Here is a 14,625-nt window from a genome sequence, read left to right on the forward strand (position 1 = left end):
CCCACGGCGAGCGGAGCTACAGTCCAGGCCCCGTACGCGCGCCCCCTGGGTGGCCGATCGGCGACGTGACCTCCGGTTTGCTGCCCCTCCGGTCTCGTCGTGGTGGTGGCCACGCTCACGCGCGCACTGAGGGGGGGCCTTTTGCAGGGGGAACCATCACGGCACGGACTCGAATCCGCACCCGGCCGGGGGCGTCAGAGAGGGGGCGGCGGTGCCTGTACTTTGTGGGCACTCCGGCAGCCCTCACATGGGTCTGGACTCTGGACACACTGATATCTGAATCGGATCAAACCAAGAAAAAAAAACTTTGTTACATTACATTTTTATAAGAACTTACATTACATTGCGTGTGTGTGGTTGACTGAAGAGTTGCAAAGAATTGATCCAAAACGAATGTACTGAACCAGCAGGGCCATTGAGTAACAACAGGAGAGAGCAAGAACAGGTGCATATAGAACAGAGAAGGAACGGTCACGGCGTCTCGACTTGAACTCATGAGCTGGACGATCGCCGGGAGCAGGGCGCACACAGCCGACACAGGAATAGCCCCTGCGCGGCTACGCCGCCCTCAACGACTCCGGCGGCGGGGGGCGGGGCCGATCAGCAGCTGGCCTTGTCTCCTCCTCCTGCCGCGGCGGAGTTGACGTAGGCGAGCCACCTCTGGAGCTGGCGGTTGTAGGCGCACGGCCGCTCGACGTGGAGCAGGTGGCCGGCCTTGCGGATGCCGTACAGGAAGCACTTGTCGCCGAGCTGCCTGCGATTTGGTTTGGTCGCTCCCGGTTAGCGCTGATTGGATCAACTAAGCATGACCGGCAACAACTAAGCCTGGGAGGTACTTACTCTTTCATCTTCTTGGCGAGCTCGATGTCGAAGATCTTGTCCTCCTCGCCCCACAGCAGCATGATTTTCTGCAACCACGGAAGACATTTTAACCCTTTTTTTGGGTATGGTACACATGGAGACAAATCAAGTGGGCCTCCTTTCTCGAAAACGATCAGGTTGGGGCCCGAGATGAATCAAGGGCAGTGGACGCGGTTTTTTCTTTTTTATATTTAAAAAAATTAAAATTTCAAAAATATATGTCGGTTTTGGAAAATTTCAAAAATATACCCCGGTCGCCCTATGAGGGGGCGACAGGGTTCAAATATAATTTTTTTTCTTCAAATTTGCAACGAAGTCCCTGGAGAAAAAAAAGAGGGGGGCCTGTCGCCCCCCCAACGGGCGACAGGCCAGGGGGGCCGGTCGCCCCTCCTGCGGGCGACAGGGGGGTCCTGTCGCCCCCCCCCCCACGGGCGACCGGGTCAGCCCGCTTATATAAGGCCTCCCCCTCATTCCCTCCTCTCATTTGACCTCAAAAAATCCAGAAAATAGAGAGGGGTGAGAAGAAGGGAAGCAGCGAAGCTCTGCCGAATTCCGCACTTGTGATCTACCGGTAACTTTCGTATAAATTCGTTGATATTGTATAACAATTTAATTTAATTAGCAGATTAGCTGAATTAGATTGGGTGCTTTAGAACACTGGTTTAGTATTACAATTTGAGTACTATTACAGACTTTTTCAAATAAAATAATTATACATTAGAATAGAATTATGATAGTACCTTTTTGATATTACAGTATAAGACAATAGAATTATAACAGTACCTATATTTTCACGCATCGATTTGGTATACGATATGTGCATTGCTTAAATTATGGTTTGTTATTTGGCGCACCACACTATAGCGCCAATGTCTTCGTCAGGATCAACCTACATTCTGTGGAGCAAGTGTAAAGCCACCGTACCCAAAGAAATTGATGTGCCAATGTGCTTCTGCGGTTCGTTATGCAAGTTCATGCAATCTGAGGTTTTAGGAGATGACTACGGCATGAGGTTCTTTATGTGTGAGAACTACGAATATGATCCACCTAAGCGATATGGCAAAGACAGGGGCCTGTCGCCCGTTGGGGGGGTGACAGACCCCCCTCTTTTTTTTTCTCTAGGGACTTCGTTGCAAATTTGAAGAAAAAAAAATTACATTTGAGCCATGTCGCCCCCATAGGGCGACTGGGGTATATTTTTGAAATTTTCCAAAACCGACATATATTTTTGAAATTTTAATTTTTTTTAAATATAAAAAAGAAAAAACCGCGGCAGTGGACCATGTCTCACTAATCGAGATTGGGCCGTTCGCTCAAATGGTGGTTATGGGCCGTAGCGTTCATCATCTTTTTTTCCCCACAGTGAGGGTTGGTAGGTAGTTGGCCTGACGGCCCTAAACAAACAAAGATCAAAGATGTATTTGCATACTGTCTGCCGGTCACTTTCGTCAGTCAGCTACTCAGCTCAGCTGCCTGACAACTGACATGGAGCTCCTATATATTCCATTATGCATCTATATTCTCTAGGTTGGTGAACAGATGAAGTAGCTGTGGGTTAGTTCGATTTTGCAGGAAACTAAGGTACCTGTTGGAATACGGGGATCTTGGCGTCCATGGTGCTGATTAACAGCCCCTGCAACAGCTCCATCCTCTCCTTCCTGTTGGTGAACATCACCTGCTTGCCACCCAACACAAGCATAAAGCATCAACAAAGCAGTATTATTACTAGTTAAATAATAAAATACACGAACTATATAGTATTTAGTGATCTATAAAGCCTCGGTGGGAAAACATCTAGTTGATATCATTTTTATCTGTAATCTACTCATGCTTACCGTTCCTTTTGCATCTTAATTGACCTAGTACTGTTCTGCTATTTGCCAGTGTACTACCACTACCAACACGAACATTTGAAAGAAAAAAAAAATCACCTTGAGGTAGTCCTTGTAGAACCTGTCCGGGAACCACATCTTCTTGTACATGGAGATGGAGAGCAGCGCCTTGAGCCCCTTGAGCGTCTCGGGCATGAGCAGCTCGGCCGACGACCCGGCGCCCAGGCGCTCCATGGTCTCCCTGTTCACCGCGTCCGTCATGGCCACCACGGACCCGGACACGCACAGCGACCGCACCAGCTCCGGCCGCGCCTCCGCCAGCTTGAACGCCACCATGCCCCCGTAGCTGAACCCGACGACGTCGCACCGCGCCACGCCCAGCCGCGCCAGCGCCCCCGCCACGCACGCCGCCTGGAAGTCCGGCGACCGGTCGGCGCTCGCCGTGGAGGACTTGCCGAAGAACATGAGGTCCGGGATGTAGAGGTTGTAGCGCGACACGAGCACGCCGAAGTTGAACTGCCACGTGACGTTGCCCTCGGCGGCGAAGCCGTGGATGAGAACCACGTTGGGCCTCGACTCGGGGCTCCTCCTCTTCTTGCTGCCCCCGGGCTTCTTGCCGCCGGCGGCGGCAGGGTCGAGCGGGCTGATGGTGGTGCCCTTCTTGCCGACGTGGTGCTTGGGCGCCCAGACGTGCATCGTGGTGCCCGGCTCCAGCTCGACCTCGATGGGGCGCAGCCCGGCCATCTTCATCAGCCGTGACAGCAGCGGCTTCTGCGCCTCGATGAAGTTCACCATCCTTGCACGATCGCCACCGCTCCTGTTCCTCCCGGCCTCGTGCCACGCTTCGCTTGCTCTCGCCGCTGCGTCGTGGTCGGTGCGTGGCAGGCTAGCTGTTGCTCAATCGTTCGCGCCGGGATCGTATTAATAGGGAGAGGTGGCGCCGGAGCAAGGCTGCAAGGGTCGGCGGGAGCCTGCGTGTGGAGGCATGGGCTGCGCAAGTGCAGCGACGGGGAGCGGTGTAACGACCTGCGACGGCAACGGGCGGCGCGAGCCGGCGGGCGGGTGGGGTTTGGGTGGCGACGGGCCCCGCCGGCAGCGAGACAGGGGAGCGAGGACAAGGGGAAGTGGAGGGCGGGATCAGTGATCTACCGTGATGTACACAAGTGCGCGGTAGCTTGGATTGGTGCAACTAACAGATCCTAGCTACTGTATCGCCGGCTGCCCTGCTCATACATTCAGACATTGATCCAGCCATTCCTTGCATTCTTTTTCCTGACACTATATTTCAGTTATTTCAGAATGCAGCATGGGAAGTCCCAGGCTCAACAGAACGGTCAGACTTGATTTTTCTTTTCTTTTCTTTTTTTGAGCGGAGAGCAGTCAGACTTAAGTATGGTAAAGTTGAGCCACAAAGCTAACACCATCAAAACATGGAAATTGGATTGGTGCAACCAACCAACCGATCCTATTGTGACGCCGGCTGTTTGTTCAGTCGTTCCTCTTTGATGTTTTCCTGAGATCGTCAGCGCCTCAAGAAGTTTTTAGCTTCTCACGTACTGGTTCTGTGTTTAGAAAGGGCACTCGATCCATATTCTGAAGGAAGAATGCGTTTAATTCGACACAAGGACGAGCATCTGGCACAAGTACACGCCGTGACATCTGAGCTCATCGCAGCCGTACCAAGCTTATTCAGAGGTCAGAGCCCACACCGACCGTGGGGTGGCACGCGTAGTTGGGCTTGCGGTGCGTAGCCAGCGCACAACCCCTTAGCATGCTGGTGCTCACGAAGTAAAAAAAAGCTACTCGCTGTGCTATTTAAATAGAAAATGTATGGTCCGCTGACGGTTGCAGCATGATACGTGTCCACGGCGCAGGCACGCCCTAACCGTCAGTGCCACATCCTAGGTAAGTAGCCAGGATTCGTGGCCTTCTCTCGACCCTGCAGAATAGAAACTTCTATCTTTCGTGTTAAACCTCGGAGAAGGTCATTCCTCCAGGATCGAGTTTATATAACACCATCAAAACATGGTACTACATTGGATTGGTGCAACCAACCAAACCAATTGTGAAACCGGCTGCTTATCACTGTTCCTCTCTGAATAGTTTTTTTTGATGGATTCAGACTCGATCAGTGCCTTCAGACGTTTTTTACTTTTTAGCCATGCAGTACTTCTGAACTTAAAATGGACACTTGATCCAAATTCTGATGGAAGGATTGGTTTACGAGAGCGCGTGATAGATAAATTTACAGTTTCGATGTGTTTATTCCACGCAATTAGACGAGAGTTTCTACTAGAAACATGCACGCCCTGACATCTGAGCTCATCGCAGCGGTACCAAAGGTTATTCAGAAGCAGCGCTTCACCAAGCACGGCGCCTTCCGGCCGTACCAGTACGCGAGCGCCGCGATGGACACCGCCGCGGCCACGCCGACCGTGGCGTGCCACGCGTAGGAAGGCTTGTCGCTGCCGCCGCCGCCGCCAGAAAGCCCACCCGGACGCGGCCGCGCGGCGGGGCTCCGGCCCTCCCGAACGACGAACGCGAGGCCCTCACGGGCGAGCTGGGCCGCGTCCGGGACCGCCACCCCGCTCCGGACGGCGTGCGCGGTCGCCTCGTACTCCTCCGGGCTCCCGCCCTCCAGGAACGCGCCGGCGATGCGTCCCGCGCTGACCCAGAACGCGCCGAACTTGGGCGGGGAAGACGCGGACAAGCTCAGGTCCCCGAAGTGGACGGCCTCCCCGGCGTTGTCGCCGTAGAACCGCCACGACAGCGCGAAGACCCTGGAGTAGAAGAAGGGCAGGTAGTCGATGTCCCCGGCGGCGCCCGAGGGGTCCAGCGCCGCCGCGACGGCGTGCCTGGCGGTCCTGCGGGCGCAGTCGACGTGCTCGAACCGGCGGGCGTCGCCGCCCAAGAGCTTGACGGGGAACGTGGCCACGTCGCCCACCGCGTACACGGAGGCGTCGCTCGTCTGCATCTTCCCGTTCACCTTGATGCCGCCCTTTTCCATGACCAGCTGGCCTTCGAAGAGCGCGGTGTTCGCGCGCGCCCCGATACCAACCACGACCATGTCGGCAGGTAGGCGCCTGCCGTCTCGCAGTATTGCTGTGGTCACCTGTGCATTCACGCAAAAAAACATTGCTGACAAAAAATTCAGATAGTCAGATTGGATGTTGACTTCAAACTTTCAAACATAGCAGAGCAGAGTTGATAGTGGTTGGTATTGATTGGCACAAAACATCTGCTTGAAATTTCGGATTTCCAGTAAAAAGCCGCTAGGAGATGGTGAACATACATCCTGCTGGCAATCTGAATATGGCTGATCATCAAATCATCTACTATAAAATTTTCAGGGAATGGCCGAGTGGAAACTCACCTTTCCAAATGAGATCTCCAGTGATGAAACTGTAGTTCCTTTGATAAAAGTAACTCCTTTTGAAGTATAGTAGTTCTCGTAGAATTCAGCATTTTTTTGTGTAAACAGACGATCCACTGAAAACGAAAAATCAACAACATATTTTGGCATTCGAACACAAGTAAGAAAAATAAGATTGGGTGTATATGATTCTATATAAGCACTGATCTGCATATAAGGGTCATAGTATTCAGACTTCAGATGTTCATCAAATAATAGCATCAGCTACTTACTGCAGTGTTTTCCAGGGAAGATTATGGTAACCTTTATCTTGTTGGCAACCAAAGCAGCAGCACATTCCATTCCTATATATCCACCACCAATTACAACAGCATTGCCACCGGGACATGATCTCATTTGACGGACTAATTTATCCGCATCCTCAATATTACGCAGATAACAGACATTCTCAGCATCCGAGCCACTCCCTCCAAATTCTTCCAGCTTCAAGGCCTACATTTTAAACAGACAAAATAAAATGTTATAAACCGGTTTCCTGACAAACACATAGGATACATGTTAAGTCCAAAATTAGTAGCCTAGTCAGACATAACCACAAACAGAATCTCAACATACCCGAGCACCCGTTGCGACAATAAGAGTTTTATAGCTGATAGTTTCCCCACCGGAAGTAAGCAATGTCTTCCGACGCACGTCAGCAGAAATTATCCTCATTCCAAGAATAAGCTCAATACCTAGCAAAGTGGTAATGCATACCATCCATAATGATGAAGGGTTACTAGATATGTAAATTGAACTGATTACATGATCAAAGTATAGATGAGGGAAAACCAGACGTGCTGATCCATCTGTCAGAAAAAGACAGACTCTAACACTAACTCTTGCCACTTCCCAGATGTTATAGTCCAATTGAAATTTAACTAAACATAGGGATTGCAACATGTAAAGCACAAATATCACAAAAACCACTGAACACTGACAGGATCATACCATGTTCATTATACCAATCTTCTGTAAGTAACTGATCGTTGGCACCAACACAAGTATGAAATGCTGGGAGACGAACGCCACCTGTAAATGTGAGAAATCCAAAGTTCTCGAGTAAATAAAAAGGTTTCAAGATAGTAGATATCCAGCACCCAAATCATTTTTTTATGTGGATAGCCACGACATGCAAACATTAATTGTCTGTATAATCTGAAATTGCACAACAAAAACAATTCAATCCGAAATGATGCACGATCCGCTAGCGCTGTCAGCAGCTACTCTGCTATCGGCGGCGGCAGCAGGGGTTGGATGAACTGACGACTGACGAGATGAAGGTTAAAGTGCAATCAATCAACGCATGTTTTTCGCAAACACTCCTTGATCTGGAATTGAAAAAAATGCACGCACCTTCCGGGAGCAGATAGCCTTTGCTTAGCGCAGGACGTTCGTAAGGAGCAACCTGTCGGTGATCGGAGAAACGATTGCTCAGGGTGGAAAAAAAATCACAGAATGCTCAATCAAACAGCAAAAGGCAGAACGTGATAAGGAAAGGATGGAAGGGAAGCGTCGTACGGCCTCCTCGGAGATGATGCAGAGCTCGCCGGGGGTGGCGTCGCCGCGGCGGCGGACGAACTCGAGCGCCGCGTAGCCAGCGGCCACGCCGCCGCCCAGGATCACGTACGTGAACGCGCGGCCCATCTGGTTCCTTCGCGCCGCTTCTCCCTCACCCCCACGTCTCGTCGTTTTGCCCGTCCGCCATGGACGAGCTTAAGTAGCCGTGATCGCAGCAGGGCTCGACCGGGCCCCTCCGGCCAGGTTCTTGGCTTGCGGGGAGGAGAGCAAGCGCGGGGCTGGCATGGCAGGGAAAGCTATGCCTTGCCCGCCTCTCCTCCCGCGGGGCCCGATCGGTGCCGTTCTTTCCCTCGTCGTCAAGGAAATACAACAGTTTTTTTACGCAAAGGAAAGCAAAGACGGTCCCATATGTAAGGAAAATAAAACAGGACAGAGCAAAAGAAGAGACCTAAGACTGTCCACAGTGGAAGGAGGAAATGAAGGAGGGAGCAAGAGCAAATTTGCTCCCTCCTCGTTTCCCACGCCATCTCTGTCTACAGTGCCAAACAATGCATCTACAGTGCCAAATGCTCCTTCATTTCCTCCTTCCACTATGGACGCCAGAGGCACACCGTCACATGCATCAGGTAGCACGACCTCAGATGCGACAAGGTCGCCAGCAAGGTCACAGAATTGCGTATCTCATTTGGGAAAAGAATTGTGATTTTACAACGAGAGTGCACCTGAGAGTCTAGCAGCAGAATTTTGCTAATTAAACAGTACATGATGGTGTTTGTAATTTGTAACTTTGTATACTATCTGTTTACATTAGAATGTTGAAACCAAGACCATACTTTCATACAAAGTTACATTGGACTAGCTTTGAGTAGCTCAACTCAATAGCACATCCCAGATCTTGTTGCATCAGCTGACCACAAGATCCCAACAGATGGCATACAAATTAAAACGAGCTGGTCCTGAGTTCACAACCTGCGGCGCTTCCTGCCATACCAATAACCAATAGCAGCGATTGACACTGCTGCAACCACACCAGCTGTGGCATGCCATGCATAAGTAGGTTTTCCAACCACGGCAAGCCCACTGTCAGGCGCTTCCGTCTGGCTCTCCTGAATGGCAAACGCCAGGCCTTGTTTTTCAAGTTCAGCCATGTTTGTGACCTTTGCTTTTCGCCGAACAGCTACTGATATGGCCTCGTACTCATCCCGACTCCCACCTTCAAGAAATGCACCTGCAATTCGGCCTTTATTGACCCAATATGCACCAAACCTCGGGCTGCTGCTTGTGAAGTCTCCAAAGTGAACCACTTCCCCAACATTATCCCCATAGAACTGCCAGGACAGTGTGAAGACCCTGGAGTAGAAGAATGGTAGGTAATCGATGTCCCTTGTTTTTGAAGGCTTCAAGATGGATGCAACGGCATGCCTAGCAGTTCTTCGAGCTGAATCAACATGCTCAAGCCGTCGGATATCACCATCAAAAAGCTTGATCGGAAATGCAGCAACATCTCCGACAGCATATACAGAGCTGTCACTTGTCTGCAGCTGTCCATTTACCTTTATCCCACCATTCTCCATTGACGTCACCAGCTGACCTTCAAAAAGACTAGTGTTCGCACGGATGCCAATACCAACCACTACCATATCAGCAGGAAGGTGTCTACCATCTTTGAGGATTACCGCAGTCACCTGTGCATACACGGGAACAATATTATTTTTTAACTATCAACATTAACAACAAAAGCACTAGCTTAAGTTTCTGATACTGCTTAAGGTGCTATAAAATAGTAGAGCTAATAGTGGTGGATATTCATAGCCTAAATACGCCAGATCCAGTAAAGAAAGAGATTTACAGGAATTGATGAATCTGTGTTAGCTCATCATTGACATTGAGTCATTGTTGCTGGAACATACTGTCTCAGAAACAAGCCATTTCTATTCCAAGGCTATCAACAATCAAATCAATACCAACATGTCATAAACTAGATAGCTTATTATGTGTACGCTGATCCAGGTGAATCTAAGAAACAGGATTAGGATCAAATCAATAGCAAAATTGGAACAATTCTCCAGAAAAATGGAAAACCACGTTTATAGCCAGCTACCAATGGAATGGAGTAAATGAAGTAGATATAGGTGGCTACCAGGAACTGCTGAAAAAGAGGTTCTGGACCATGACTTGGTTATGTGACTATGATTTTTTACCTGGTACTAGATGTAAAATTGCTATTTATCTATCTCAAGCCAGTTCCAGTTTCAAGGTATGGAACTATGGAAGCTCACCTTCCCTGTCGTGTCTCTTTCAAAGGATGTAAGCACAGTTCCTTTAACAAAGGTGACCCCTCTTGAGGTGTAGCACTTTTCATAATATTCTGCAATTTTTTCTGTAAATAGACGACCCACTGCAGAAATAAATCAAGTTCATATTTAGATCAGCAGGACAGGTATTACAGCATGTTGGGAGCCCTGCCACAAAGATTTCAAACTTTATTTAGGTGATGAAATCAACTACTTACTGCAGTGTTTCTCAGGGAAGACCATGGTGACCCTTATCTTGTTTGTGACCAATGCTGCTGCACATTCCATTCCAATGTAGCCACCACCAATGACAACAGCATTTCCACCAGGACATGATTTCATCGCATTGACCAACTTATCCGCATCATCAATATTGCGTAAATAACATATGTTTGAAGCATCTGAACCTTGTATTCCAAATTCTTGCAACTTCAGAGCCTATGTTATGTAAAGCAATGAAAATTAGATAGATACATATCAAACATCACAAACTAGATCATTATTTTTCAGTAAAGGATAGCAAGTGTTATGAAGAATTGAATGAAACGAAAATAATTGGACGAAAAAAGAAGTACAAACAGATCCAATACCCGAGCACCTGTCGCAATAATAAGAGTTTTATAGCTGATAGTTTCTCCTGTGGCTGTAAGCAATGTCTTGCGCCTCACGTCAGCAGAAATAACTTTAGTTCCAAGAACAAGTTCAATACCTAATTGAGTAAAGTAGTAGTTAGAAAAATAGAAATATCATGTTCGCTGCACTCTTACAAGAAAACAGAATATATCATGTTCAGCACTCTTACAGTCTATAGCATTTGCCAATATTTAATACATGTGATTAGTCGTAGAATCATAAAATCCAGTAAAGAACATTGAAAATCTACCTTGTTCTTTGTACCATTTTGTTGTCAGTAACTCATCATTAGCACCAACGCAAGTATGAAATCCTGGAAGACGAGCAGCACCTGCAAATATCTCAGAGGTTAACAACAGTCAGCGATATTAACAGTGCACATAACATTTAAAAAATATTCAAAAGAACAACAATTGCCTCAAAGCAACATTAAACAAAATTATTTTAGTCGCGGAAAATGAACGCAGCGTTGTATTCTTTAGAATGAAGAGTTATCAAATGCATATGAAAATCACCTTCTGGGAGTAAATATCCTTTGCTTAATGCAGGACGTTCATAAGGAGCAACCTGGCAAGAATGCAGAAAAAATTATAACCAACAAAGCAAGGTGTCAAATAACAAGACCTTAGAACACTGAACTAAATGGCAATTCTGAACTCCGAAGTATGTTTTGCAAGCAAAAGAATGTGATTCCAGAGAGGATTCCGTGCCCCATTTTGCAAAAATGGACACTGTATTTTGTCGACAAGGGGAAACATAGTATGTAGTAGCCAGAAGGTTAGGTGGAGCCTACAGCATCAACATTGCAATTTTAAACCACCATCTGATATCGCAAAAATAATACAAGCAGTACTTTCAGTGGACGAACAAGCTGAAACGTCTTTTTGGTGTTGTTAAAGAATACTGCCTCACGCAAACCTAAAAAAATTCAGCTTACAAACTTCAGGCCAGAAAAAGCTTGTTTTTTATTTTTACAGACTTGTTGTCTTCATACAGTCTTCAAAGAATACCATTCAGGCACTGTTGATTGATATTAATAGCTGTTACTCAAAGTTGTATCAGCTCGGCATACCCTGAAATAAAATTCTAGATCTGCCACTGATTAAAGTGATGCATGGCCATAAGAATAAGATCTGCAGCTTCTTGGGTCTGAATTTAGAGACCACAGACCATACTGAAAAGGTCCAAATCCTTTCTAAATTCTAATAGTTCCTTGTAGAAAAGATAAGCACAAAAAATGGAATCTTGCAAATTGGAAGGAACATTTATTCCTTGGTGATACAGTAAAAATGATGGTCCAATCCTGAAGGGAACAAATAATGACTCTGACACATTATAACCTCACCGATCAAATTTCACAATCAGACTAGTCAGTGGCTCACCAAATTGCAACCTTTTCAGCTCAATTCAGCGATTGCTTCCCCTACGTGTCCCGATTCTACTTGACCAGAGATATATGCTATCTGAAGTAGTAATCTAATTAGAGTTCGAGGAACAATAGAACAAGGAATCCAAGCTGCCGAAGCATTCCGGCGCGGGCCCTATCAGTCGAAGGTTGGACATGAAGCGGAGATGGAAATACTCAAAGATTCCAGACTCAAAAAATGAGAAGGCAAAATACATAAAAACCAAGGAAGCAAAGGGAGCGGAGCGTACGGCCTCTTCGGAGATGATGCAGAGCTCACCGCGTGAGTACCCGCCGCGGCGGGCGAACTCGAGCGCGGCGTAGCCCGCGGCCACGCCGCCGCCCAGGATCACGTACACGAACGCGCGCCCCATCCGGCCCCTTCTGCTCCCTCCTAGATGCGGGCCATGACTAGTAGTCGAAGAAGGTCTCTGACCTGACCTCACCTCCTCGGCGTGAGGGAGAAGGACATGACGGCGCGTTGCGTTGCCTTGCCTGCCTATCCCTCCTCCTCCGCTTCCCGCGGGTCCCACTCCGTTATCTTCTCCGCTTGGTTTCTCACTCTCGCTTCGCCTCGAGGTCACAGAGGAAGGCGTGAGCACGTGAACGATGTGGATGGAGTATGGAGGCGGAGGATTCGTGGAAGGGAAGTGCTCGTAAATTTGTTGTTGTGGTTTGTATTTAGTGTTTTTCATGCAGTTGTACAGGGTTTTGGTAACAAATAATTTACTTTTCCCTTCATTGTTTTTAATCAAACTTCCCAAGTTTTCATCATAATAATCATTTTTCAAAATTTTCAAAAATAGATTGGACAAATAAACTTGCAATACAAAGTTTACTGATGTATTATTAATTTATAAGAATTGATTGTTATGGAGTTTTTTTAATAAAAATATCCATGTAAAAACTAATAGAGGAATATATAAAATCAACATATGGTAAAAAATGAGGATAATTAGCACGACACGACACCACACCAAAAGATAATTAATATGTGCCACAAAGCTGGTCTTGCCCCGCTACTACCATCAAGAAAAAAGTTTTTCTAATCCTTCTAGTGAATAGCAATCGTTGTATTCGCTTGGCTGTGACGGGTGGCTGGTGCTGATTTGTTACGAAAGAACAATACTGCTGACTAGCTGGTAGCTGATGGCTGGTACTGATTTAGTATGAGAGAACAATACTGATGGCTGGTTTGCTGACAAGCCAAACGAACAGAGCGAATATTGTTATCTGAAAACGATTAACCTAGTTCAAACTTTGAACACCTTGTGGCATTTTCTGAAAAGGGTGAATTTATATTGACTCTTCTATTTGTTCTTTAATAACCGATACACATGTAGCAATTCTACGAGACATCAACTATACAAGAAAAGAGAAAAGGGTAGAAGGAAAATCATAGACACTTCTTTAAATTCGAACAAAACTTTTAAAAGCCAAGCATTGTGATAAAATAGAACCAGCATTTTAGATCGACACCACAAAGTATGCGATTTACCATGACGACGTGTCACGTGTCATCTGTATATTTAACATTAACATGATGAATTTTCTTCAAAAAGAAAATGCTTTCGGAAGTGATAGCAAATTTCTCTTTTAAAAAAATGTTTTTCAAAAAAGGTGATAGCAAATTTCGAACTCCAAACAGCCTGTTTGGCAGGGCTCCGGCTCCTCTAAAAACGGGTCTCGCTAGTTTACGGTTGACCGTAGGGAGGGGCTCCCTACGGTCGATCTGCCGACCGTTCTGTTTTTTTCTTTTTTGGATAATTTTTTGTCGTTTTCTGATAAAAAAATCAGAAAAAATTAAAAGAAAAATTTTGAAGGATGAAAAGTCAGGAAAAAAATCAAAGAAAAAAAATTTGAAGGCGGAAAAATTTTCTTGACAGAAAATTTTTTGGAGAGATAAAAAAATTGAAAGATAAATATTTACAAAATCAATTGAAAATAATTTGAGGAGAAAAAACTTTTACATCCAAAATAAAAAAACTCAGATAAAAAATTTTATTAATTTTTTTTATTAAACAAAAAAAAAGAGAAAAAAATACCGGCCCCTCCGTTCCCCGCCGCCGGCCCCCATCCGCCGCGTCGCCTCGCCGCTGGCCCCGCTGCGTCTGGGCCATGCATCCCCGCCCGCCGTGTGGAGTTCCAGACGCTGGCCTGCCACCCTCCTTGCTCGCCCCTATAGCTCCGCACCTCCTCTCTGTGCATGCTGCAGGCTGCCAGCGAGAAGATGGTCGCAGGAAAAGAATCCAGCAAAGAGACGAGAGAGGAAGCGGAAAGGAGAAGACTAGACACTGGATGAAGATGCGAGAAGACGGCGACGAGGGCGTGGGACCCTCCACGTGAATTGGTTTGCACTTTGCGAACTGGACAGGTGCAGGTCGGAATGACCGTGAGGTGGACTGTAGAATTAGTACTGGACTGTGGAACCTATCCAGGTGAGCGGTCAAATCGACCGTGAGAAGCCGAACACCCGGTCACCCGTAGAACCAGCTTTGCGTCTAAAAACAGCTCCGACTCCGACTCCTCCGGTGGAAGAGCTTCTCTGGTAGAGCTGGAGTCGTTTTAGAAAATATTTAGCAAAACAGTTTCATATGTTAGATTGAGGTGATAAAAAATCTAAATTACACCCTTTTTTTCTTCTTCTTTCCTTTTTCTTTTTCTTCC

The 14,625-nt window shown here is 47.0% G+C and overlaps 3 protein-coding genes across 3 annotated transcripts; all 3 read right to left on the reverse strand.

Annotated features, from left to right (window-relative positions):
• Positions 1-277: 277 nt before the first annotated feature.
• On the reverse strand, positions 278-3,596 carry LOC120656964 (monoacylglycerol lipase ABHD6-like). The gene is made up of 4 exons (XM_039935205.1): positions 2,793-3,596; positions 2,447-2,536; positions 841-908; positions 278-754 (listed from the first exon to the last, which is right to left on the reverse strand). The coding sequence occupies exons 1-4, from the start codon at positions 3,486-3,488 to the stop codon at positions 601-603; spliced, it is 1,008 nt and encodes a 335-aa protein (XP_039791139.1). The 5' UTR covers positions 3,489-3,596; the 3' UTR covers positions 278-600.
• A 1,301-nt stretch (positions 3,597-4,897) lies between these two features.
• LOC120656966 (monodehydroascorbate reductase 1, peroxisomal-like) lies at positions 4,898-7,985 on the reverse strand. The gene is made up of 7 exons (XM_039935207.1): positions 7,627-7,985; positions 7,462-7,513; positions 7,057-7,137; positions 6,682-6,800; positions 6,339-6,558; positions 6,067-6,182; positions 4,898-5,805 (listed from the first exon to the last, which is right to left on the reverse strand). The coding sequence occupies exons 1-7, from the start codon at positions 7,750-7,752 to the stop codon at positions 5,041-5,043; spliced, it is 1,479 nt and encodes a 492-aa protein (XP_039791141.1). The 5' UTR covers positions 7,753-7,985; the 3' UTR covers positions 4,898-5,040.
• Positions 7,986-8,290: 305 nt separating this feature from the next.
• LOC120656965 (monodehydroascorbate reductase 2, peroxisomal) lies at positions 8,291-12,583 on the reverse strand. Its single transcript, XM_039935206.1, has 7 exons — positions 12,210-12,583; positions 11,069-11,120; positions 10,804-10,884; positions 10,511-10,629; positions 10,139-10,358; positions 9,906-10,024; positions 8,291-9,311 (listed from the first exon to the last, which is right to left on the reverse strand). The coding sequence occupies exons 1-7, from the start codon at positions 12,330-12,332 to the stop codon at positions 8,589-8,591; spliced, it is 1,437 nt and encodes a 478-aa protein (XP_039791140.1). The 5' UTR covers positions 12,333-12,583; the 3' UTR covers positions 8,291-8,588.
• Between the last annotated feature and the right edge of the window lie 2,042 nt (positions 12,584-14,625).

The sequence above is a fragment of the Panicum virgatum genome, chromosome 1N (genome assembly GCF_016808335.1).
Source record: "Panicum virgatum strain AP13 chromosome 1N, P.virgatum_v5, whole genome shotgun sequence".
In the NCBI taxonomy this organism is placed as follows: domain Eukaryota; kingdom Viridiplantae; phylum Streptophyta; class Magnoliopsida; order Poales; family Poaceae; genus Panicum; species Panicum virgatum.